This window comes from Scheffersomyces xylosifermentans, assembly GCF_036884685.1.
Source record: "Scheffersomyces xylosifermentans strain CBS 12540 chromosome Unknown RJT20scaffold_1, whole genome shotgun sequence".
NCBI lineage: Eukaryota > Fungi > Ascomycota > Pichiomycetes > Serinales > Debaryomycetaceae > Scheffersomyces > Scheffersomyces xylosifermentans.
This window is the reverse complement of record NW_027042939.1, coordinates 2,215,456-2,241,913: the sequence shown is the minus strand read 5'-3', so window position 1 is coordinate 2,241,913 and position 26,458 is coordinate 2,215,456. Positions and strand designations below refer to the sequence as shown.

General features: G+C 39.4%; 8 protein-coding genes across 8 annotated transcripts; 4 read left to right on the top strand and 4 right to left on the bottom strand. All coding sequences in view use genetic code 12, as the record gives it.

The window, feature by feature from the left end:
* Positions 1–617: 617 nt before the first annotated feature.
* On the top strand, positions 618–5,719 carry TSC2 (Tsc2p). Its single transcript, XM_064919081.1, has one exon. The coding sequence runs from the start codon at positions 941–943 to the stop codon at positions 5,612–5,614; it is 4,674 nt and encodes a 1,557-aa protein (XP_064777387.1). The 5' UTR covers positions 618–940; the 3' UTR covers positions 5,615–5,719.
* A 1,821-nt stretch (positions 5,720–7,540) lies between these two features.
* RJT20DRAFT_143815 (uncharacterized protein) lies at positions 7,541–8,716 on the top strand (the record flags this gene model as incomplete). The annotated part of the gene is made up of 1 exon (XM_064918684.1): positions 7,541–8,716. One exon carries the CDS (start codon positions 7,541–7,543, stop codon positions 8,714–8,716), a length of 1,176 nt encoding a protein of 391 aa, XP_064777386.1.
* Positions 8,717–8,943: 227 nt separating this feature from the next.
* Positions 8,944–12,432, bottom strand: PUF3 (mRNA-binding protein). The gene has a single exon (XM_064919072.1). The coding sequence runs from the start codon at positions 11,943–11,945 to the stop codon at positions 9,357–9,359; it is 2,589 nt and encodes an 862-aa protein (XP_064777385.1). The 5' UTR covers positions 11,946–12,432; the 3' UTR covers positions 8,944–9,356.
* A 1,686-nt stretch (positions 12,433–14,118) lies between these two features.
* RJT20DRAFT_102130 (uncharacterized protein) lies at positions 14,119–15,365 on the top strand (the record flags this gene model as incomplete). The annotated part of the gene is made up of 2 exons (XM_064915676.1): positions 14,119–14,724; positions 14,764–15,365. 2 exons carry the CDS (start codon positions 14,119–14,121, stop codon positions 15,217–15,219), a joined length of 1,062 nt encoding a protein of 353 aa, XP_064777384.1. The 3' UTR covers positions 15,220–15,365.
* A 166-nt stretch (positions 15,366–15,531) lies between these two features.
* On the bottom strand, positions 15,532–16,992 carry RJT20DRAFT_90797 (uncharacterized protein; the record flags this gene model as incomplete). The annotated part of the gene is made up of 2 exons (XM_064921338.1): positions 15,532–16,349; positions 16,428–16,992. The coding sequence occupies 2 exons, from the start codon at positions 16,990–16,992 to the stop codon at positions 15,532–15,534; spliced, it is 1,383 nt and encodes a 460-aa protein (XP_064777383.1).
* Positions 16,993–19,252: 2,260 nt separating this feature from the next.
* RJT20DRAFT_15227 (anaphase promoting complex subunit) lies at positions 19,253–22,208 on the bottom strand. The gene has a single exon (XM_064919071.1). The coding sequence runs from the start codon at positions 21,785–21,787 to the stop codon at positions 19,655–19,657; it is 2,133 nt and encodes a 710-aa protein (XP_064777382.1). The 5' UTR covers positions 21,788–22,208; the 3' UTR covers positions 19,253–19,654.
* Positions 22,209–23,256: 1,048 nt separating this feature from the next.
* On the top strand, positions 23,257–24,742 carry RJT20DRAFT_124556 (uncharacterized protein). Its single transcript, XM_064916281.1, has one exon. It carries the CDS (start codon positions 23,269–23,271, stop codon positions 24,637–24,639), a length of 1,371 nt encoding a protein of 456 aa, XP_064777381.1. The 5' UTR covers positions 23,257–23,268; the 3' UTR covers positions 24,640–24,742.
* Positions 24,743–24,932: 190 nt separating this feature from the next.
* Positions 24,933–26,163, bottom strand: LYS1 (saccharopine dehydrogenase (NAD+, L-lysine-forming); the record flags this gene model as incomplete). The annotated part of the gene is made up of 1 exon (XM_064916280.1): positions 24,933–26,163. One exon carries the CDS (start codon positions 26,158–26,160, stop codon positions 25,042–25,044), a length of 1,119 nt encoding a protein of 372 aa, XP_064777380.1. The 3' UTR covers positions 24,933–25,041.
* Between the last annotated feature and the right edge of the window lie 295 nt (positions 26,164–26,458).

The following is a 26,458-nucleotide window of genomic DNA, read 5'->3' as shown; positions in this document are numbered from 1 at the left end:
AGATTAGGTATTCATAATATCTATCCTCTCTATCTTATTTCTCTTAAGCCAGTATGAGAACACAACACATTATTACAACAATTATCATCATCATCATCATCATCATCATCATCATCATCATCAAATACTCGTGCCTGCCTCTCATCTAAAAACCCCAGGCAGGCCATATACGTTGACAGTATCAGGGCTCAGATTAACCCTTTTTGCATCCACTCGCATCTATAATGCGAAGAGCAACTAGCTAATCATCCGATGCCCATTAGTAACCAAAAACAAAGAACCGTTTCGGGTTGTCAAAAGGTACTCTATACCTGTTCTGATATCTGATAATGATCTCCGTAGAACATCCTCCGTTTCACTAGTACAAGATAGATCGTCCACCTCACGCAGAACAGGCAACCCGGTGCATGTTTTATGTAGAAGACAAGGGCAGGATCATCACCCCCACAAAAAAGAACCTCATTGCAAGATCTTTTCCTATATTGACATAGTAGTATGACTACAAGTCATGACTACAAAGTTGTCACACAATGGTTCACATTCCTCTACATTTCGCTCCCATGTCTCATATAAGTCCACATAAGTCCACATAAGTCCTCTCATAACAATTCCACCCATCCACAACTATCCCCTCTACCTTCTTTATCCTCTCCTACCCTCTCTTCTCTGAACCAACACCTGACACCTGACTCACTGCCCATAGTTAAGCCAGCCGCGACTCACTGGAAATGGCTGCACAAGAAAACATTTTTTTCACTATGTTAAGTGCAGATACAACTTGTGAGCATTACATCACTGAGAGAAGAGAAAGTAAGAGGAATACGAAATACATAAACTTAGTAGAAATATAGTGAGATTTACTATTAGTGTTAGTCACAAACATCGGGTTGGATATTTCTGAGTGTATAGGCATAGTTTCGACGCTTTTCCCCATCCAGAAATGTCAACTCATCACCCCAGTATCGGTGGGTCAGGCATTGGAAGCGTCTTCAAGTCACTCACCAAATCGCTTAAGGCGTCAACAAAGAATGTGCCAGTGCTGATAAACCCCACAGTAGTGGGCGGAGGGCAAGATCTCCCGCAGCTATTCCAGCAACTCAAATCAGGGTCGTTGTCGGTGAGAACTTCTACAGCCGTAAAACTCAGCGAGTCCCTAGATAAGTACTCCATATCATCCATTCCTGAACTATGGTACTTAGCACGAGACATGTGTAGTCCACGAATGCTGAGCTCTGTACGAAGAGTTGCACTTCAGCTCTTGAACAAATGCATAATACACGATGACGATGCGGTGGGAGCGAGATTGCGCTATTTCAAAGACATAATCCTGTTCTGTCAGCTAAAACCAAACGGTAAGATAGATCCAGAATACGACTTATTCCTTGTTGCATTGAAATCCCTTACCAACGACGGAAGAGATGTTCACGATTTTTGCATTTATGACGAAGAGAAGAATTTCAATACATTTCTTGACTTGAGTTTATTCTTATTGAGTCCCATATCCAAAAATTACGTATATCAAGACCCATTACAAGATGAGAAAGCAATAGCCAACGACAAAGAGTTCGGGTTCTTAATAACTACCATAGACTTTGTGAAAAACTGTTTGAAATTCAACTTCACATTACTTGATGAGCCTCTTATCGTTACCATTATGAATCGTGTAGTAGAAATAGGATTTCATACTACAAACAAAGTAATACTCACGAACATTTTGGAACTCATCCATTCAGTAATATTGTTTGGAGGTATTCCTATGGAGTGCTTTGACAACACTACTAACTTCTTGTCTTCTTTATACGGAATGAGACTAGATGTGGACTTGGATAGAATAATATGGACAATTGTTGATGGTTTATCCAATGAGGACACATTCCAATTATTGGTGACTGGTCTCTGTGAGTCCATACATAACTCAGAATTACAGAGATACAGAGGATCATCGACATCCATTCAGGAGATGAACTTACATACAACTCCAATAAACTCTTGCATCGGAGCTATCGAACTAGTGCAACGAATACAATTAACCAACGTTACACAGAATAGAATATCCATGGACTTCATTTACTTGAACGTCCTCAAAGCAGCTAAGGCTGCAATTAGTTACAACATACCCCTCATAAACTCGGCATTCCTACGGTCTTTTGATCGTCTCTTTTCGAAAGAGTCATATAGCATCAATTTTGAATTGCAATTCAACGACTCCTTCGACAAAATCTTACCATTCCAGTTATGGTACTCAAACACAGTATCAATGTATGACGTCCTTAAAGGTTTGAGAATAAATACAGATCAGGATAAGAGCTACATACTGTCTATCTGTCTTTCTTTACAAGTATTGTACGAAAGTCACGAATTACAGACTCCAAAGGATAAGCTTGTTAATTTCATGATCCAGAACTCTCAATATTTAAGTAATCCTACAATCAAGTTTGTTCTTGAATTCTATAATGAGGAAAAACTATGCACTTTGATGAATCCATTCTGGAGAGATAACTGTTTAAAGTTATTAAATTACTTTTACTATAGCTCCAACAATTTTGAGACCAAAGTTGACTGCATTCGTGTGATAAAAGAAGGTTTAGAGTCGTCCTTATCTATATTTGCCCGAAGTAGCATTAACTATGATTTGATTCTTGAAATTTTGAAGAGATCAATGGGTGAGAACGATGAAATGCTTGTGGATTACTTGGTAGACAATTTATTTATGTTTTCAGCGGTTCAGCTGACGACCAGTCAGTTCAAACAGCTCTGCTCTTTGTTTTATCTGTCATTTGATTTGAAGAAGGCTCCGACTCAACAAGATAAGCAGCGAAGTTTGATGTCAATAAGTTCAGTTGGATCTTTTACAACACATACTCAGAACTCAACATCACCTGCGCTTTCTGCAATGTTCCTTCTGAAGTTTACAAAAGCAATAGCAAAAATATTTGTAATTACTTTGATAAAGGAAGGACAAAAAGCTCAAGAATGTTATGAGATAATGCTTAAAATATTCAATTACGCTTTGGATACGAAGAATGCTGAATTACTCTTGATTTTGAGTAAGTCATTGATCAGAATTAGGGTTACCAGTGAAAACTTCATATATGTTACTCAACCCTCTGACATGAATGGTTTAGCAGTAGCATTTAAGAGGAGTGTAGTTGATTCAAATTTAAAAAAAGACAGCATGCAAAACTACAAATGGGTATACCCAGAAGAAGTTCCTTACTTGCCGGAGGCATATTTTGATAAACCATCGAAAACTTTGATGCTAGGTCATGATCAGTTGCAAAGCAATAGCTCGAGTATTACATTCAGTGAGAAGGAAGTTAAAGATAGCAAAACAAAGTTTACAATCAATTTAACAAGGTGGTTCGATCTCGTCATAAAGATCATGGAAATATTTGTGGACTGGGAGGTATATTCGTATATCTGGGCCCATTTCACTGCACAGCTATCTAATATTCATTTGTTTTTCAAGAATGATCAGCAAATCATTAAATTGAAGAACATTGTTTGTGAACAATTGACTTTAAATTTGCCTAGCTCCATTAAGCTACCCAATGATTTTACCAAAGCTGATCTACAGGTAGCATACGTAAGAACTTTCTCCGCTTTGCTTGCCTATCATGATAAGTTTTCGAAGTATGATGAAGATAATATTGTCAATTCTTTGATCTTTGGGCTAAGTTCATGGGAAAAAACAGCAATTCCTTGTATTAACATATTGACTGTATGCTGCTATGAAATTCCCCTTTCCATCAAAAAGTATTTGACTGTTATATTAACGAAATTACAGACGAGGGTATCCAGTACTTTTGCTAGTACTCATGCATTAGAGTTCCTCATGTCCTTAATTCACCTACCAGTTTTGACGTCTAATTTCACGATAGATGAATTCAAAAGAGTCTTCGGTATCGCATTCAAATACATTCAGTATGCTAATGACATTAAAAACAGAACTGTTGCAGTTGATCAAAACAACATCTTACAAACACATGGAGTCGATGCACAAGTTGAGGAAACGCCTTCTACTCAGTCTACCGAGATCACACCTATTATGTCACAGTATTTGCTCACTATTTCATACAATGTAATCTCGAATTGGTTCTTGAAGATTAATGTTAGTGATCGTAAGAGGCTCTCCTCTTTTTTGGTAAAGAACCTTATCCTTTGTAATGAAGGAGCAACGGAAATGGATGATCAGACAATTGGGTTTCTCGATTTTATCATAAGATTCACATATAGTGATTTGCCATTAAAAATAATAAACTCAACAGCAACTTTTACCACAAGTGATAAAAACTTGAATACCAGTCGCTGGATAATTGGAAATAGTGTTATTAGTATTGATACTAATGTTACAAATGGAGACTCTACGTTGGTTATTAGAAGACCAACTGGTGTTGCTAAGTTGACCATCCAACTTGAACATGAACAAAATGTGGATGATTCGACTAACATTGTTAATTCCAATTATTATTTGTTGCAACTATTTGACAACATTGACTCGAGCCCCAATTCAAAGCCCATTCCAATTGTTGAGGACTCGATTGTTTTGAGAGCTTTGTCCGTCTTAGATAGGATACCAACAGTTGAATTTCACAAAATTGGAGTCGTCTACATTGGGAAAGGACAATCAAAAGAAGCTGACGTTTTGAAGAATCAAGTCGGCTCCAGCATATATCAATGTTTCCTCGAAAGGCTTGGGACGCTTTACAAGTTGAAGCAAAATCCTCCAAAAATATATCTTGGAGGATTGGATTCTGAAAACGGTTTAGATGGCGAATACGCAAGGTATTGGCGTGATAAAACAACACAAATTATATTTCATACGACGACAATGATGCACAACCAAATTCATGGAGAAACAGACCAGAGGCAAGTAGATTTGAAAAAGAGACATATAGGAAATAATTATGTCAATATCTATTTTGACGAGTCAGGATTAGAGTTCAATTTCAACTTGATAAAGTCGCAATTCAACTTTTTGAACATTGTCATATCTCCTCATACGTTGTCCACTTCAAGAACCACTGATCCAGAAACAAAAACCAAAAATGTACTTGACTCCCAAGAAGACTATCTTGAAACCAGTCCTTCATCCAATAGACATCTTTTCAAGGTCAAGACTTATAGGAGATCTGGTGTACCTGGTATATTTGCTACCTGTCACTTCAAAATTGTTTCTAGAGAGAATTTGCCCGATTTTATTAGAAACTTAGCAATAGTGGCAGACCAATTTGCAGGAGTTTGGCATGCTAACGTATCTGGTCTTTATACGTCCAATTGGTCTCAAAGAGTCAAACAGATTAAGATTTTAAAACAGAAGACATTAGAAAATCATGAAATTTTGAGACAAGAAGAGGCACAGCATCAGCAGCAACAAACTAGTGAAAAACATACAAGTACTAATACTACGCAGTCTTTCTTTGAACAGCTACAATTCGAGTCTAGTGGTGGTGGGTCTGCCCCTGGAAGTGCTGGCACTTTGAAGGCAGCTAATGAAGGTAGTAATGACTATAAATATGAGTACTTGGATGTTGTAACCTCAAAACCTGGCGATGAAGACCATCCCAATAATGAGATGTATCAACTAGTCGAATTTAATTCGTATACTTCGTGAAGAAAGCGATTAAGATAGTGAATATATAAATGCATAGCTTCATTGCCATTTTTTAAAAATAGACCACGCTTCGTAACAAATAATTGCTATACAACATACATTGGAACACTGATTTCATTTATAGTATCCCCTAACTATAAGTAGGTTGTACCAATTCGTACATTCCCTGATCCGCATGCTCTTTTGCAACTTCTGTCAAGCTTATAATAATCAGCTCAATAATATTATTATCTCGCTCGTTTTTAGCAGCCAAAAGTCAAAATCCAATGAATTCCGAAAACGGAAAACTCTCACTTTTCTTTTTATTTTTGACAGCCATCCACAACTCGGTAATAAACGGGCCCATTGGCTGCAAGTGGAGAGTAATTCCGAGATGTGGCATGTCACGTGCATGTTTCTCACTATCAGCATAAATTTGCATTCGTTGTCTATGTATTATCTCATAGGTCCAGTAGTGATAGACGACAGAAAGGGCTGGTCTAAGAGATATGCGTTATCTCGAATGTGTAAGTCTTGCAATAGATAGAAATGGGCATGGAAATAATTTGCCCGGAATTCGCTAAAAGTTCAGGTTTGTGTATGGATCAGGAATGGGTCTAAATCTTATTCTTGTAACGAGCGAACATGAAATTTAGTTCCTGGCCAGCAGATCCGCCGGAAAATATCACTGTATCAATAGCAAAGACTACTCCTGCTGGAACACGGGCACTGGCGGAGCCTTGGCCGACGCCCTGCTGTCTTTTCCAGTAAGAATATCAACTAATATTTGGTGACTTACTGGAGCCCTACAGCCCACTTTTGTTTTGGTACACGCCTGAAATTACAGCCTTTACAATGACAAAAGAACTGGCATGGTGACAATTAGTGGAGAAGATAAAGAGCCGATGGTATGGCTCAACCACCCCCTTGACTTCGGTTAGCACCACGATTACGACTATATGACGCCAATAACGAGGCTACGGATATGCACATTCCCTACCGACTAGGGATACTGGTTTACTACCAATCTCTTGCGGAGATACTGGTCTTTGGGTGCCCGTGTTGAGCATTACAGCCGCTTTTTCTTGTATATTAACTAGGATGGGTTTCGGAGAATCTATTATTATTGGATTTCTTTTGGACTGTGATTTGTAACCGATTCTCGGTGTAGTGCAACCATTAGTAATGGAGTCCCGAGAATAGAATCTTTGTAATCAAGATTACATGCCAATCAAGTGAAGTGATATTGTTGATGAGGAATATGCTCTCCGTTGTGATGCTCTCCGTTGTGATACTCTACGTTACATACAGATACTTTTCAACATAATTACAATAATATTGTATATTGTATATTGTATATTGCAAATTACGTATTGTACATATTGTACATATGTAGATTGTATAGTAGCCACACAGATACATCTACATATACATTCTTTCACAACTACTACTATTAGCTTTTACATATATTACATATATATAACCTCTCAGTTCCTGGTTTGTCAGCACCGCCTCTCCGAAAATTTTCCGTTTCTCTTCTTCCCTTCTTTCTTCTTTTGTTTCTTACTTACCTGTTTCGTCTTTTCTGACCTCCGACTTCCTTCCTCCTCCTTCCTCCTACCTCCACTTTTTTTATTCCCGTGCCAGTCCTTTCTCCTTCCTACTCGCACGTCCATTTCTTCTTATTCTCGGATCTCGGTAGTGTCGCAATCGCATCCGGTTCCTTCTTATTATCGGAGCCACGATTATCTCATATCTAACGGCTTTAGGCTTAACTATTTTTTGAAGCGTCTTTTCAGGTTGCTGAAGAGCATCAAAAATTTGTCACCAAAATCGAAATTTGAGTAATTTCAGAAACCCGTTCTTTTTGGCCTCATCCACCAGAAAACACCAGAATCGTGTTCTAACTCGGCCATGGAGTCGTCCAACCCGTCAACAACACCCACGATGAGTCCTCTCGCCAAAAAAGCGTTTGAATCGGTCAATAACACGCTTAAGTACCAAAGCGACGCCGTCCAGAACCTCTACCTCCAATACCAAAATGACGCCTTTTCCCAAGCAAACCTCCAGGAGTCGCTCAATATCCTCTTCACAACAAACTACATCAACCACGGTCGAATAGTCATTTGTGGTATAGGAAAGTCGTTCAAAATTGCTAACAAGTTGGTTGCCACTTTGAACTCTCTTTCTATTCATGCTGCTGAACTTCACCCGTCTGAAGCCTTACACGGTGATTTAGGACTTATCAACGAGTCCAAAGATTGTTTAATCTTGTTAACTGCCAGTGGAAACACGTCTGAATTACTTCAGTTGTTACCTCATTTGTCGCCTAGCTTGCCTATCATCTTATTGACATGTAATAGAGATTCCAAGTTGTCTAACCATCCACAAGTCAACTCGTTATTATACGCTGCTCTTCCGTCTTACTTAAACGAAGAGACTATTCATGGTCTTCCAGCTCCCACTGTTTCCACTACATTGTCACTCATCTTGGCGGATGCTACCATTTTGGCGCTCCTGGAGATGATCGAAGATGACTTATTGAAGCGTAAAAAGCAGTTTTCCATGAAACATCCTGGTGGTTCTATTGGCTCGTACTTGAGCCATCTAAACGACAACTTAAATAACCAACCAAGCGCTGTTCCGCTTAGAAAGGCAATTTCGTCACAAGTAAGCAACTCAAGTCTCTTGAGTTTGAATCAAATAGCGCAAAACTTCAAGTCAACTCTGTTATCCGTAGGCAACTCCACGGATAACAAGTCCCATATAAGCTCGTTGACGTCTTCTGATGACGAATGCTCTATAATGGATATCAAAGAATCAGCACGATCAAATGTTGACGTCGTTTTAACTAATGCCATAAAAATGGCTGAACCAGAACAATCCAAGGTTATCGCCCAAGAAGATATCGCGCTTTTGAAGAAGAGTGATGAATTGAAAGTTCTCCAATGGATAACATTGTTTGATTTCTTGATTATAGATATGGAGAAACTTTTGGCTATAGAGACTACTACTGTTAAGCAACTATACAAACTGAAGTTTGCAGACCTGGACCGCTCTGATGATAGCTGGAGTAAATTTCATTGGGAGTTGATGAGATCATTTAAGGATATTGATATATAACATTCAAATCTATTCGGCAGAAAATCTGCTGGCTACGTTATTTGATGTCAATTTATGTTTAATTGAACATCGCTTTATATGGGTTTTTACTTCTACATTGCATGCCCAGACATGCATTTCCACTCTAATTATATAGATGATTGAATAATAAAATGGTTTTATGAGGGAATCAAGTTATACGTAGTATATTTGTATATATAGTAGCTTTTTTCTTTTTTTAAATTACAACTGGAATACTATTGACTCATAGGCTATGGTGAGTCAAAGATTTACAGTAAGTTTTAAATTGGATTTTCTTTATTGACAGGAACAATTCATATATACAATGGGGTCGGCGACAAAAATACCCCATAGGAACAAAAGACGCTTCTCAACAAAACTATTTAGAAGAGTTAAACTGTACAGAGCACAAAAGTAGTATTTATAGGTAAACATTAAATAAGATCAAGATTTAAAACAGGGTGGCACGCATATGTACAAAAATTAAGCAAGCAGTGTGATTTTAATGTTGGATAAGGAAGGAAAAAAATGTATGGTGGAATCGTCTTGTTCTTTTAATTCGGTAGGATAGAGGTATTGAAGCGTACGACGCAGAATTCGTAGGGCACTTTCAATTGGTGCTTGAAATAATTGAAACGTTTTAATTGTTATCAGCTTCAATCAAGGCGGTCTCGGCAACAATTATCATCTTCTCCACAGATGCTAAATGCTTACCGTAAGTGTTTTTCAGCGAAATTTGCTTCAAGTATTGTCTCAACTTAACAACCAACACACGTTTCTCCTCGCTGTTGGCATCAAAGCCTTCCACCAATTTTTGGATAACGTAGTTGGCGTATTGATCCTTCATCATTAAGGCTAATGGAGAATCATCGTTTACTAGCTCGATCTTTAAATCTTCGTTTCCAAGCATGACCTCATGAAGGATTCTCTTTCTTTGACCTAAAGTACCATATTTGATACATTTTTCAATGACATTGGAAGCAAACTTGTGTTTCGAGAAGTTCACTACTGAACCAAGAACAACTTTCAAAATCTCTTCACGGTCCTTGAGTTCACCGCGTTCTAAGATATGTTGCATTACATAATTACCATACTGATCTTGAATCAAGTAGAAAATGAAGCGGTTCAATTCGGCCAAGATAACTTCTTGGTCCTCTATATTGGAGAACTCAAGTAATCTCTGGATAACTCTGCAACCATATGGATGAGTAGACAAGTGGTAGATTTGGTTGTCCAAAGAGTCTAAGATAAACCTGATTCTGTCGAATGGGATACGTTCAATGGACTTCTGGATAACATGGTTACCATTCTGGTCCTTAGCACAAATGAGAATATAAGATCTGAGCTCTTCAATAATCTTGATCTGACCTTCCAAATCGATGGCTTCGAGTGCTCTCTGGACGACTCTGCAACCGTACATTTGCAAGGACAATTCGTATATATGACCGATCATATACTCAAGCAAAATCTTCTTCTGAGTAGTCGAACCATGTTCAAAGAACTTTTGGATAACGTAGTTACCAAAAACATCCGTCATAAGATCGTAGGAAATATCTCTAATTTCATTGAAAATTACTTCCTTTTCTTCGTCACTTGCATCGGGAAGCTTCTGTTGGATGAATCTCGAACCATGTTGGTCCTTAGTAAACTCGACAGCATGGCCATAAATGTCTTTGAGGAAGTACTCCTTTCCCTTGGTATTGGAACGGACCTCCTCAAGAAGAGGGGATCTGTAAATGTGGTTTCCGCCACCATTTCCACCCTTTCCGTTCGCTCCATTGGAACCACCGCCATTCTTAGAGCCATTCTTGCGCTTTCCAGAGGATACTGGAGGAGTTGCGGCGTCATTGTGACTGTTGTGGCTAGAGTTTCCATTTGCGTTTTCTGAATTTTGTCCCTTAGGAGCTGGTGGCCCAGTTGGAGGAGGAATGGCCTCAACGAACATGGCTCCCTCAACCGGATGTTGGTTTGGAGAAAGTGGAGGAATACCCATAGGTGGAGGCAGCTGCTGGTACATCGTGTAAGGGTTAAAGCCGTGGAACATGAACTGTGCTGGAGGGATTTGACGATTCATAAGGCCAATTCCTGGAGTGTGGACATTTCTGTTAGCTCTATCTTCAGACTTCTCAGCAGCATTCGAACCTTCCTTACTGGCATTGGCGCTGTTTTTAATGCTACTAGATCCGGATGTGTTTTCACCTTCCATCAGGCTATTCTCATTAGCGCCCTCGTTAACTGGGTACATCATTCCATACATTCCTGGGTCCATGAATTGGGGAGGTGGGGAAGGGATCATGAATGGTGGTGGAGTAATTGGTGGAATGCTGTGGCCATTACGAGCGTATGGGTTGAAGTTTTGAGGAGGTACTGGTACGCCATTCATTACATTTGCATCCATGAAATAATTGTAACCTGAAGCTCCACCAGAAGGAGTGAACGACGTCGCAGTAGCAGGGTTCCAGAAGTTGTGGGGGATAGTATGCGAGTGGTGCTGTTGCTGAGGCTGATGCAGTTGAATTACCAGAGAGTCATGGTTCAGGTTGAGGTCAGAAGAGATGGACAAAGCAGCGCTGGCTTGGATTGGCGAAGTATTATTGTATTGGTCAATCTTCTCACTGATCAGTTGGTGACGTGAGGTTCTTGGAGCTGGCATGTTGAGATTCTCATTAAGTGAACCGTGAGGGGAGATGAATCCAACACCTGAAGTGGCACCACCTGCTGTAACACTGGCAGCATCATTGTGGTTATTGAAAGAGGTTCTTCTCAGGTTACCGCTGTTGTCCAACGAAATCTTAGAAAGACCGTTGGAAAGCTCGATTTCTCTTGTAGCGTCTGCAACGGCAGAGAACTTCTGAAGGAAACTGTCTTGAGGAGGGTGTCTGCTTGCAATACCGCCGCTGATAGATGCTGTACCGAAGTTCAAACGCTGACCAGTTGGTCCACCACCTACAGAGTTGGCACCAGTATTGTAGGCACCACCTGCAGCTGGAGCAGTAATAGCAGAGAACGATCCTCTCTTGAGGCCAAAGATTCCGCTGTCGATATCACTTCCATCATTGAAAGAGAAACGACGTTCACTGGCAAGTTGTTGGTTGGAAACGGAGCCTGATGCGAGAAGTTTGGCTACTTCTGGGTCGACCAGGTCCAAAACTGAGCGGTACTGACTTGCAGAGTTCGGGTTGGCCTGGATGGGGGAGCCATGACCGGAGGACCAGATGGTTTCGGACATGGTTGGACAGAAGGGAATAAAATTAGTTCTATTTGAAGTTCCTGTGCTCACCAGTAGTAACAGTAGTAGTTACCGGTGTAAAAACTATTACTTTGCGTAATACAATAAATATCAGGTTAGATATTTATCCTAGTCTTTCCGATACTTGATATTCAAGGTCTAGAAGTAATCAGTACTTTGATATTTCCTAACTTTCAATACGTTCAAGCGCTTATGTTGTAATAACTGTGGTCACCACGACTTTGACTGGTTCAAACAGATATAATTAGACGCTGAACTGTGCCGTACTTTGTCGGTTTTTATGTATAAGACAGAGACACAAAGTGTTTCTTATTGGAGGCTATTTACAATGAGACGCTGTGAGCTATAATATATTTTGTTAGTATGCTGTATTCTGCTATTGCCAGTAATGACGCTATGTTTCTTGTAGTGAGAATCGTAGGCCCAGAGACCGTGTAGAACCGGTTTAACGCTACGAGTTCTCGGTGGAGAATGGGTTATTTGCCCTGAAACTGCACTATATTGGTCCAGTCACAGCGGTGAACCTACTGGAGCTTTTAAGTTCTTCGTACCGTATGTTTTGCGTGAGTTGTATGGCACTTCACTGTTGACGCTGGCTACACGGCACACTGATCTAATTCCGATGAAAATGAGAACCGACGGTGACGAATGAGCCGGTTTTTGAAGGGAGGATTTCTGGCGGCTAAGGATTCGGCGGTGCTGGTTGGCAGGTTCGTTGGTTAGCTTGTAATGAACAAATGCTAGACGCCACTTACAACGAGAAATCCTGGACTTGTCTCCTGTCTTACAACTTCAGCTAGAGACATGGTAAATTATATTTACAACCCTAACAGCGACTGAGCTCGTATACACTCTAAGATCTGAGTATGAAATTTTTGCCTGTGTTGAGGTGCAGGAGGGGAGATATCCGAGGTGGGGAGTAGTGGTTGAGATTGAAGATGTGATGGTGCGGTATGGGTGTGAATAGTGGAGAGTCGGGAGCTCGGAAATTGGGAGGTGGCGTGGGAAAAGTCGGAACTGAGCGCCACAGGTTGAGTGTTGGGAGAATAAATGGGGAGGGAGGAGGTTATGGCAGAGAGAGCGTAGAGAGCGTAGAGAGAGGGCAGAGAGAGGGCAGAGGCGAGTAGGAAATCTGCCACAGAGTAAGAGGGTCAAAGATGGGGAGATGGTAGAGATATCAAGTTGAACAAAAGACGGGGAAAAAGAGCAAAAGTAATTTACAATTATTTCTCTTCACACTTCAGTTGTCTGTAGCTACACTTCCATGACTTAATGACACTGCAGCCAAGGCTTATCCCTGAGATGGTAGTCTGGTACTCCATGCCATGTCTTACCTCAGAGGCTATTGGTGCCATCCAAAAAGAAGCACTGTAGCCGCTAAAAGGCAAAAACGGTCAAAGTCGGAGAACGGAGACTTTAGCGAGCGGGCTGTATGCATTATGGCGATTTTTCCGAGACCATTGAAATACGGGGGGATCGTCAGTATAAGAGGAAGGGTTGCTAGTGAGCAAGGGTACTTAAGGTATCTATCCATTTGGAAATTTGTTGAGTCGGGGGAAACGTCTTTAAGGTAAATACTAGCATTTTTCTTCTTACAACCATCTTCAGAACTTGGGTCAATAAACAATACCGCCATTTGCATGCCTAAAGTAAGATGTGTCTTATGCAGGTTGTTGAAATATGTCAAATTCATTGTAGAATGTTTTGAATAACGAGGAAATGGTCCATGTAAAGATTGCCCCAGTTGAGTTGGATTTTCATTACCTAGCGACTCTAGTTCTTTCTGCTTTCAATCATTCCAGAACCCTGGCAGTAACGGATCCCATCTGTCATATTCAGTTCCTGTACATGAACGATGTCTAAATCTGACTCAATACACAGGATCAATATCGGCTCATAGAATTTTATTACGCAGGGCTTTAACTATAAGTATGAAAGTTGGTATGTTTCTTGAATAAATTGCTATTAGAGATAACGAGTTTAGAAGTGACGATATTCTCGACTTTTTCTTTCTGTATAAAGATACAAAAGTATGAGAAACAGTAATTGAAATAGAGAAAAAAGACCTTTAGTACAATTAGTTGTAACGCAGTTCATATTTTTCATTACCCTAAAGGTGTGCTTCATTGGATAAATTATCTACTTACTGGACATGTCTAAACTCTCGAAAGATGCGTCTCAGCGCTTAATGAACTTATTGTATAAGACAACTACTCCAGATGTGGCGCCCAAAGTTGCTAGCGTAACTCGCTTTCTCTACGAAAACTCTGTAGAGCAGGATTCCGACAAACCAACGGCTTACCTAGACTCGATAATGGAAAATGAATGGAAACAACAAGACATGGCCAAAGCCATTAAGACAGTGCCGAAAAATCAGAAGAGATCAAACATTTTAAAGTTCAATTGCTTGAATTCATTTATAACTAAGAGCGATTTTACAAATATCTATCCTATCAATAGAGATCGTTTGTACAAGCTTCCCTCAACCTTAAAGGACGGTTTAGAATTTGAAGTTGTGAAAGCACGTAATCCCTTGAATTTGACATTTTTGAATGCATATTATCTTGTGTTCCCAAATTATTGTCAAGCTTGTGTCTACTATAAGGAAACTCACAACAAAGTTATCAATGGATATTCCTTACATATGTCGTTTGTGGAATCCAACGTTTCTGAAGTGAAAAACATGGTGTCACCATTTCTATCTAGCGACTTCAAAGAAATTATCCCTAAAATGAAAGGAGAAGTGCAAAATGAAACTGTGAACTTGAATACCCCATTCAACCATTTGTTGAATAAGGATTTGCAAAATGTACAATATCGTGATATCTATAGATATACGCCTAATACGTCTCGAAGTATTGCCGAATTATTGAAGCAACATGAACGAGAAATTTATTCGACAGAAGACTTTGAGAAAAGCGAATATGTAGATCCCAGCTACGAAGTTTTGACGAAATTAATCAATCCAGCTGCAAGGGCGTCATCGGTGTTGGTACGGAATCTTCCTTTTGGACTATCTAAACACACATTGCCAAGATTGCTCTGGAACTATGATTTGAATCTTAAGACTCCGGTTACTTCTATTGTTCAAGACCCTGTGAAACAAATCAACATTCAACTTATACGATTCCGGAACCCGACTAGTGCTAGCAGATTTGTTCAGAACTTCCATGGTAGAAAATGGGATAGTATCCAACACCATCGTCAAGAGAAGAAGCTTTATGATCCAATATTGTGTGAAATAGTCAATTGAATGCCATTGGAATGGAAGGAGGCTTCCTTAATGAGATTATGATATACTGTAAATATAAAAGCACACAGACATCGATTACATCGATCTCGATATACTACACATAATTAAATAATCCTTTTACTTCGTTAATCTACGTAGAGAGCCATTTTGCATCTATATTAAATCTCTTTGTTATTAACTATGCATTTCATATACATGTGAATCAGAGGTATCATTTTCACTAAAAGGAAAGATGCTATCTTTCAAGTCTATATAAACATATTGATACAATAGGATATCTTGAAATTCGAAGGTTTTTGCATGTTGCTAAGACTAGTCATTCTCATTGTCAAGACTCTTCCAACTGGAACGGACAATATCCCAGGACGATGGACTATCTGTGTGATGTCTTCCATAGTTCTCATCAGTGCTTCCACTCGAAATTGTGTGAGCATGCTGCCTCTCTACAATCACGTATCTTTCCCAGATACGTTTGTTCTTCCATATAATTATTACTGAGTCATTTCCAGACCACCCCAAGACACCAATATCGTTGCTATTGTCTGCCGAATGGGCAAAGTCTGCGTGATATTTGTTTGTGTTTACAGAACAAAATGACCATGTAGATTTGAAATAATTTGGAATTGGTATTGGAATAGGCAATCTCTTGAGCATGTGTTGTCTATTAACCGGGGCAGTGTTGGACTCGGGGCTTGAACCTCGATGGAAGACTGAAGAACCATTAAAAGGATGTTGTACTGAATTATTCGAAGAATTTGAGTCGCCACCAATGTTGAAGATATGGAGAGTACTCTTATCGGATAAAACAGCCAATTTGGAATCATTGTGAGAGAATTTCATTGATGTGATAATAGCACGGTCCAAGCCTCGCCTGAACTCATATAATAATGCTGTATTATGAGTCAGATGGACCCTAATGAGTGTTCCTGTTTCTGAAGCACTGGCTATAAGTGTTCCAGATCTATTCAATGCAAGGCATCTAATCTTGGATTTGTGGGCCTTGATTATGCTTACCAAATTCTTCTCTTGTCCGTGTGGTGATACATCTACAAGTTGGATTTGTCCAACGGACCGTCCTGGAAATGCTAGAGTCTGGTATTTTGGGCCGTCTTTTCCGGAAGACGAAGATGCTAACGATGATGCTGAAGATACTAGGCTGATCCCTGAGTTATTATTGGGATGGTTGGAAGACCCATTGCTATCCATACTAGATGAATTGGAAGTTGAATTAACCGATAAGTCCGCCAATCCGAATTCATTATCGATAGTTTCGTAGGTAGCGAACTTCTTTGGAGGGGCCAGGAAGCCGTATACTAGGACTTGGTTCTTGAGGACCACGATGATACGGATCCGGGACAAGAGTACATTAAGGACTGGACTCATGAACTCTAGACTAAGACTATTTTTGCGTTTTAAGTCATCCCAAATGATCAATTTGTTGTTGGCAAACTTTGGATTCTTTCCCCCACCAACAAGGGCTAGGTAATTGGTCCGATGGAGCATGGTAATGTAGCCAATTCCCGAGCCGGATGTTGGCGATGCTGAAGTATTATAGGCGTTGGCATTATTATTGGTATTATTATTGTTGTTGTTGTGGCTATGATGGCTGTGGGAGAAGTTCCTCTTGACACGAAGATCGATGGGGTTAGTATTATAGACTAGAAAGCCGTTTTCGTGGCCAACAGCGAAGCAACCTTGATCTTGGTTGAAGTTGATGCATAATATTCTTGATTCTTTGGTGGATGATGTAGATAATGAGGAATGTGTGTTCATTAGGATGGAGACATGGATGGATGGTGTGGGGGGCGATAAGCTGTAGGTAATCGGTGATAAAGTTGATGAAAACACCTGTCGGGTCTGTGGTAAGGGATTAGTAGATGGAAAGATAGAGTGTACGGGGACTATCTGGTATCAGGTGTTGTGAGATGGCGATGCCGGTTTCAATGGAAGACGTGTTTTGGTGTGAATGACACTGTGCAAGCAAGACACTCTGTGTGACAATTGTGACTATAGAAACACAGTAGTAAACCAGTTGACGGGAAACCCTTTAAAGAAGAAAGGGAAGAAAAGTGATAATAAATGATGATAAATAATACTGGTTTTAGTATTAAAACGTCCTTATGCTAACAATAATAATAAGTAATAAGTATTTCACTTATAATTCAAATTATGACAATAACTCGGTATCACCACAAAGCACAAAGGAAACAAGTATAAGATGATGAACGGGATGAAGGAATGTAGGTTTTCTTTCCGCTCCCGAATCCAGGCTAATCTGCTATGATTAATATAACAATATAATAATATTAATAAATAATGTTGTTATTGTTATTATTGTATCACCCACAATAAGGTGTTCTGCGACTATTAATAGTTACTAAGTAAAGGGTGCAAGTGCAATACTGAAAAGGAGGGACCAAAGATAATGACCTGAACACAACAAGAACAGAATGAGAACAGAACGAACACACTGGCAGACAGTATCCAGTACAACAAATGACTAGAAACAACCAAGGAAGGTTAACTATTGGGTGACAAGTAAGGGATGTTTTTTCTTATGCGAATGATGGGATGACGAGCTAACAGTGCTGTTAATGATCGAAGACAAGAATTAACAAGAGCAGGACTGACTGGGTAGATCTGGGCAGAAAGAACTGACTAGAAAGAACTGACAAGATAAACTGGAAAACAAGAATATTAGACTATATTATATTATAATATGCTCTTATGACTGACTGACTGGCTGTCAAAAGACTCACTAGATGAAAGATGCAAGTACTTATAGTTATACTCAAATGGGGAGATTGTGACGCGGTGGATGTCAAAGAATGATGGATTACTGCGGCAACAACGGGTTTTTGGATAGCCACAAGACACAAGGCATTGAAACCGTGAACTGGAATTGTGGGGAATGTGACTCACTGTTGGGATGAGCCTTGACTATCTATGAAGAATGAAATCTGGGACCCTGGTTGTTTGACTACTCAAGACTAAGTGGTGGCTATGGAGTTGGTCGAAATATGGGAATAGAATTAGGATAGCTCGGATATTTATGCTATTATACTACTCTTCTAAAACCTATACGATCTCTATTGAGGCAGTAATAACTACTGGGCTGCCAAAACGCAAAATCTCTGTAATTTATACGGTGGGACGTATTCGTAAGGTTTATTCCAATTACTATTTGAAACATACGAAATCCTGCTTTATATATACTAGGAGACTATTATTATTCAAGGTCGTATTAATAATAACCATTGATCCCATTGTGATTCATCAATTATTATTATTTGGATCTATTGTTATTGAATTAATATTCATATCACTTATTAAATATTCTGTGTTATTATTTTTATTATTTCCTGGTCGATTACATATTAGTTACGTTCACGGCGCCAATAGATGTACATATATCCATCAACATGTAGTTATTTACGAATATTTCTCTGGGCCCTACGAGCCGATTCGACCAACTATTGTACCTGTCAGAATCCCAGTTACCTCTGTAGCATTGAACTATCTCTTGTCTACTTATCGCCTCCCTAGCATGAAAATGTTTATTGATTCTTCGCAACCCCTCCCCAGAAAGGAAGATCTAAAGATACCAATTCAGGCAATTCCTGGCCCCTAAGTGAAATGGCATGGTTACAGGCACGGGGCGGTAACAATGATACCTGCTCCTTCTTCACTAAAGTTCCGTTCGCAACAATGCACAAGAAAAGGGTTCCCCGTTGTCCTTGCCCCTAAATATTCCCTGTCACTCCGTTTCAATCGGCATCGGCATATTTCCCCCGTTGCACTCTACATCGATAGTTCCTTTTAGATTGATGAGCATGCTTCTGTAGCGTTAACTTGTATGTCCAGTCTTATCATTGCATGCCCCAAATAAAGGGTCTAAAATAATTTTTTGGGCACTTTAGTTAGATCGAACTATACTAGCCCCATTCGAAGCCCTCTATATGTTCGCTCTAAATGGTGGAACAACATCTCACTTTCCTCTTTCTTCCCGAAGCAACCTAGTCGTAAACAAAGTCGCAAGCGTCTCGGACTCTTCTATTACAACTAACTCCCCTGTTTGTTTTGAATTGACCATCGTCTATCTTGTATTGAAATCACAGTTCCTATAATTGCCTAATTGGGACGCGCACAGATATAGAGAATATGTATTGCAAAATTTAGTTCTTCGTTTCCTATAATAGGGGAAACTCTTGTTTATTCTACGAGATTCGTCTTTCATTCGGCTCTATGTCTAAACAGTAAAATTCTATGTGATTTGTGACCAGTTTGTTATTGAGAGAAAAGCCCATCATTGGGTAGATTTTAGATTTTTACCCAATGATGGGCCAAGCAATATATGTAAATAGGGTGATGTATGTCTACGTACTAAATTAATTAATCGCTACTCAAGTGTGTAATTATGTTATTAACTTTACTCTCAATCACTTTCTATATCCATGATTACTTCTTCGTCTTCGTCACTTGAATCTTCACCTTTTTCAAGATCATGAGCAATCAAGTTGATTTCATTAGTGGTATCAGCATCCTTGTGGGTTCGTTGTATTACATTCGCGGTTAATTCATCTTTTCTTAGTACCTTGGTCTTATTTGTCAAAGGAGTAGTGAACTTGTTACTCTGAATACTTAGATCTGCTTGATGTGTGCCGATTAAATCTTGTTTCTTCTGCCTTTGACGATATTGCAAAGTTGGCAAATTGAGATCAAGGAGTTTGTCTCCTGCGTTCTTCAAGAAGAGAGCTCCATTATTCTTATTTGATTCCAATGCACGCTTCAATAAATCAGATGCAACTGGGTCAGATGGCGACACCGCTAATGCGTCATGAAGGATATCAATCGCTTTGAAGCAGTTTCCAAGTTTTAAGTATATCAATCCTATTGCCGCTAAAATATTGGAGTCGTTCTTGTTGCTGATCTTCAAGACTTGGTTAAAGCATTCCAAGGCCTTGAATGGTTGATTTCCTCTTCTGTAGACGTGTCCTAGATTTGCGTGGATTGATATCCACGTCTTCGAATCGGAATTCAAATATTTAGCAGCTCCCAATGCTTCTTGAAAGAATAGCTCAGCTTTTCCAAAGTTATTCTTGTGGAAATGAATCACTCCAAGCTCGTTTAATAATAATGGGTCAGAATTGCAAATCTGATATGAAGTAGCAAGATATTCTTCAGATAAATTAAGGTTATTCATTTGTAAATGCTGCATTCCAAGGAATAAGTTTGGAAGATGGGTACCTGGGAAGAGTCTAGCCGCAAATGCATAAGCGCTGATTGCCTGTTCATGTTCTCCTTCTGCTGCAAATGTGTGCGCAAAGCCAATCCAAGCATGTCCAAAGTTTGGGTTCAATAAGGTTGCTTTGCTGAAGAATTTCCTTGCTTCTATAATTTTGTTGATGGATAAATAGTAGGTACCAATTGCTAACCAAGTCATGGGATTTGTTGGATGGTTTTCTGCTAACTGGTGGGCTTTCAAGAATAGCTTGTTTTTGCCGCCTAATTCATGTAAGCAACTTAAATAGTTTGGTATGACGTCAAAATTATAAAGATCTTTCCTTAAGATCTGTTCACAAACAGAAAGACACTCGTCAAAATTACATTGCACGTACAAATAATCAGCCCTGCTCAATAGTATATCGCAATTGTCGCCCAAGTCATATTCTTCTCGTAATATGTGTTCAGCTTCTTCTAACTTCGACACATTCAAGTACTTACTCAATCGAGAAGTGTATAGCAACTTTATTAATTCGTCGTTGTCGTCAGCATCTCTGTAGTTTAAAGTGGTTATAAAATCCCATTCCTCACTTGGAGTCATTAAATTGTTGTTAATAAGTTCATTAAATGCTTCAAAGCATTTCACATCTACTAATATGGCTTCTTTATAAGACTCCTTTGCCTTCTCAAAGCTATTCTGGTTGGCATAGATCAAACCACGTAAGTAGCACATGGACGCCTCTAGCTTTATACCTCCATCGCTATTTCTGACTTGGTACTTTTCATCTTTGCGGAAAGGGTTGCTTTCTCCTACCAAATCCAATGCCTCATCCCATAACTCTAGCTTAATGAGGCAATAGGCGGCTAAATATCTACAGCTAACGGATTTCTCAAATTCAGGCTTGCTTGTAAGCAACAGTTTAGCACGTAAATAGTTACCACTATTGGAATATACCTGAGCTAACCAGAAGGCATCATTAGGGTCATCCGTCAACGCCAATACCTTGTCACCAATGAATTCCGCTGTTTTATATTGATGCTGCATTAGTGCATCGTGTCTCCATAATCGAAGTTTCTCTGCTGGCGTGAGGGGTTCAGCTGCCAGTATTCTACCATTTCCATGGCTATTTGGAGGAGCGTTGGACGATGATGAAGATGCTTCTGGGTTTAAATTTCCCCGATCCAAATTGAAGAACAGGGAATGATTGGATCCTGGGCTATCAAATAACGATTGTGCTTGAGGATTTGGGGGCGTTATGAATAAATTTTGCCGACGATTGTTAATCATAGGAGATATGAACAATGTTGAATTGTGCTGAGAAGGCGTCTTCTGATTCAGCACCATGATTTTTGATTCTTGTTATAGATGTATAGTGATATAGTATGATAAGATGCCTTTAGTGTAAACTTGTTAATTCTGAGGTTTCTTTTGGGATTTCTTTCTTTGTTGTCGTTGTATGAATACTCTACGTACTCCCTCTCTTTCGATTATAGTATTAATCTACTTCTATAAGTTCACGACTTTTCACTGGTTTCAGTTGATTTGGTGATTCAACGATTTCAATGAGATCTAAATATGATAGATAATTAAAAACTCAATTAGGGCAATGTAACTCTTTCGATAAGTGGTATTTCTCCGATTTTCTTTCGCTGCAGAGATCCTAATACTCTCTTGTCAAATACTTCCAACTCTGACTTCTTACTGACTCACAATTATTTACTTCTACCTACTATCCACAAAGCACTTCACCATCCTTATGATCTTCATCGTGTTTACTTTCTTGGGAGTTAAGTGCAGGTGAAAAAATGGTTGTCAAAAAGCTGCGAATTTTTGTTAGTGAGAGAGTGAGAGACAGAAATGGAGACGAACAAGAGAAGAGAGTAGAGACAATGATGGCTATGAAAGGAGAAGTTACGGAGGTATAGCTAAATACGTTTGTAAAAATGTTTGTAAAATGAAATAATGCTTGAAATTCGCTTTCGTGTGTGAGGAAGAAAAAGGATGCTGAAAAGGATTTGTATGTGGTACTCCATGGCATGGAAGGTTTGGAGACATGGTTTGTTTGAGGATTTTAGAATTGTTGATTTTGGCAGCCAAAAAAAAGAGATGCAAATACAGAGGGTAAATGAATAGAGAGTAAAAGTTCTTGGTTTTATACAATTGAGAGTTGTGGAAATGGTTTGGCATTGAGATAATAACGTGCTGTAAGTTGTAAGTTGTATTTTGATTACTTTTATAATATATAAGTCGTTCCTCTTTCTTGAATTGTTCTCCTGGATTGCACAATTGGAGTCTTTGATGAATAATTTTGTGAATTCTGATGAAATTAAGACATGAATTCCTATGAATTATTAAATAGGTAAAGCCCCAAATTAAAAGAAGGATTATGAAAAGAGAATTACATTAGAGTAGAATAGGTCACTAATTCTCTGGAGTAATCGCCTAACAACTTCTCCTTGTTTTAACACAGAATCCTTAGTGCAAGGCACTGTGTAATTCTTTGAGAATTTACCAAAGAATAACACAATTTTATTAAAAACCCACAAATTTTATCCCAAGCAGTTTGTACTCCAATTCTATTCCATGTCACATGAATTTCATGCTGTCCAATTCCATTTTCACATCAAATCTCCCCATATCCTTGAACATACTTCATCCTTCTATTGGTGGGTCCTCTAAACATCATAACAATGTCGTCAACTAGGTACGACATTATTTGCAGTCTTTGTGCGACATCCTTCTCATCGCTATAAAATTGAAAAATCCATAGTACTTTATCTACGTGCTTCTTGTTTATACCTATTAACTTCGACGTATACTCTAAGATGGCAGGTAAGAAGGAAACGAAGGTCTCCTTGGCTTCTGAATCCAAAGCTGAGAGCTCGTCGCCTGTTGAGGTTGAAGCTCCAAAGAAAGACGAGAAACAATCTGCATTCAAGAGGGCATCTGACTCTTCTAAACCGATCCAATTCCGTATAATGGTAGGATCCTACGAACACAATTTGTTATGTGTTTCTCTCATAATGGACCCAAAGTCCGAAAAAGAGCCTATTTTCCAGCCAATTTTCCATTTCCAAGCACATGCATTATCCATCAAATCTATGGACATAGCCAAAAGGTACCTCGTAACAGGCTCTAACGATGAGCACATCAGAATTTACGATCTTCAAAAGAGAAAGGAGTTGGGTCATTTATTGAGTCACCAGGGTACTATCACATCTCTCGAGTTTTCTAAGGAAATCTCTTCAGACCACCCAGAATCCACTGAGAAATCTGGAAAGTGGTTGTTATCTGGATCTGAAGATGGTAAGATAATCATATGGAGAACAAAGGATTGGGAAGCATTCAGTACATTGAAGGGACATACGGCCAAGGTAAATGATTTGGCCATTCACCCAACAGGAAGAGTCGCCATTTCAGTTTCTCAGGATCAAACTATACGGTTGTGGAACTTAATGACTGCTAAGAAAGCTGCTGTTCTTAAAATTAAGGGTAAAGACCATTTGGGACAAAGCGGAGAATTCGTCAGATGGTCTGTGGATGGAAACTACTTTGTTGTCGGATTATTGGACCAATTATTCATTTACAAGACTTCAACGGCCAAGATCGTTAAGAAGGTCAAATTCTCCTCCACTTTGATGACATTGGACATGTTTAAGATTGAAGGTAAGGAATGGCTTGTAACTGGTCATGGTAATGGTACCATTGATTTCTTTAATTTCGAAGAGCAGATAGTTTCATCTCTTGCAGAGAAGGAGGACGAGTCTAAGGTTTGGGATTCAAAGGCTGAGTCATTGACTCCAGTTTATCAGTTGAGAGGACACACCAACCGTATAAAGGGTTTCACATATTTCAACGATCCAGTTGAGACCAATGGCATTCCACTTTTGATCTCAGTATCCTCGGATGGTAAAATCGTAGTTTGGAATGTGTCTGAAAATGTCAGAGATCAGGTTGCAATTTACGACACTGGTGAAAGGTTGAACTGTGTGGCAGCCTGTGCTGAAAATGTAGAAAAGGTTGAAACCATGAAGAGAAGATTCAATACTGTTGGGGAAATGAATGGTGTGGATGATGGAGCTGTCAGTGAGAGTGAATATGAAACAGATGGAGAGGAGATCAAAAAAATCATGTTGAGAGGAAAGAAGAAGGGAAAGAAGAACAAGAAGAGAAAAGTGAACATTACATTGGAGTAGAGGTAATAGATGTTCCCATCAAATTGTAATATAGTATAGATATCTACATTCATATAGAGTACACCTGGACTTTTACGAGTTTAATAAAATAGTTGCATAGTACTTGATAGTTATAACAATGCTGTGTTGTTGTAAAATGTTGGTCAATGGCCGATATTTCATATAAATGTAGTTTCTTAGATATTAAAGCCAATTCATGATGTCCATGATAATCCTTGAAAGGACTGTAAAAGATTTTGCAACCATTTCAATGTTATGGGCTGCTTAAATACTACAAGGCTTGGTTATATAACGTCAAACATTTCGTATGGTATATTAAAAGATAGATAAAAAGCTGTATTACTTATAAAGAACTGAATTTTGGGGTCTTTTTGCCGATCATTACTGTTAACAATGATCTGCTTACTCGTTTAATCTGGCAACGTGCTTGTCGAACAAAGCCTTGGCTCTGGTCCACACTGGAGCAGTGTCTCTTTGTGGCAATTGCAACAAAGATGGTAAAAGGTCTCTAGAGTAGAACTCAGAAGCTTCTCTTGGAAGTAATGATGGCAAGTGATCGATACTGCAAACAGACAACTTTGGACCAGCAGTAGTGTCGACCACGACTGTTGGGTCGTTAAAAACGGTAGCAATTGTATACACTGGAATTGGGTTGTGTGGGTTGGTTGTGTCGGCAGAAACATCAACGAGAGATCTCAACTTTCTGTCTGGAACGCTCAATTCCATCAAAGTAGTGAAAGGAGGAATTGGAGTAGACAAGTAGATACAGTTGATGAAAATATCGCTGGTTACGATTTCCTTGAAAGGACCACCTGGAGCGGTCTCCTTCAAGTCCCACTTGAGAAGGTTCTCTTCTGGAATTCCAACTTTTCTGAACAAGTCAAGAGCACCAGATCCACATCTTCCTAAAGCACCAATAACCAAAGCGGTTGGGTACTTACCGTCGGTCTTCTTCAAGGCGACAGCCAATTCCTTCTTAACCTCGGCGATCAACTCGTCTTCATTTGGGTAAGGAGTAAGACCAGGCAAGTTCTCGGAGTCTGGGTGAGTTTGCTTGAAAGCCCAGTCCAAGACACCGATAGCAGCACCAGCGAAACCGGCGTAGAATCCAAAAGCGGCCACTCTTCTTCCTTGGTCATTTTCCAAGAATTCCAAGTCGTATAAAGTACCCTTACCAGCTGGAAAACGGCCCAAGACGTCCTTCCAACCAGCTTGGTCCTTGTAACAGTGAGCAAATTGGATATGTTCATGGACTAATGGGAAGGTCTCGTTTTCAGGCAATTCCTTTAAACCGATGATAAGTCTGTCCTTTGGAGCTTCCTTCCACGAACCTTCAGGAACTATGGTGGCACCGACTTTCTTGTATTCGTCGATGTGGAAAGTCGATTGAGACGACTCTTCGACAAAGACCTGGAAACCGGCATCGAGCAATTGCTTGGTGGTTGTTGGGGTCAAGGCTGCTCTGTATTCCAATGGCTTAGTTTCTGCTCTCAAGTGGAGGATGACTGGGGACGAAGACATTGTTAGAATGTGAGTTTATGTTTTAAATATGATTTCTTTTCTATATAATTGGTAATACTGAAAAGAAAAGAATACAAATACCACTGTTGCAAATAAAACTGATTCCAACTTTTTCACTGAGAATTGAGCCGCCCTTTATAAGAATTTATAATGAGAGATGTTTCTCTGTGGCGGGTGAAAAATTTCAATGGGTTTATTTTTCCCCGTAGAGAAGGTGGGTTTCTGGGGAGAGCGTGTGTGAGAGAGAAGAGATTTGAAGAGAAGGTAGAAGTATGTGAGAAGTGAGACATGAGATGAG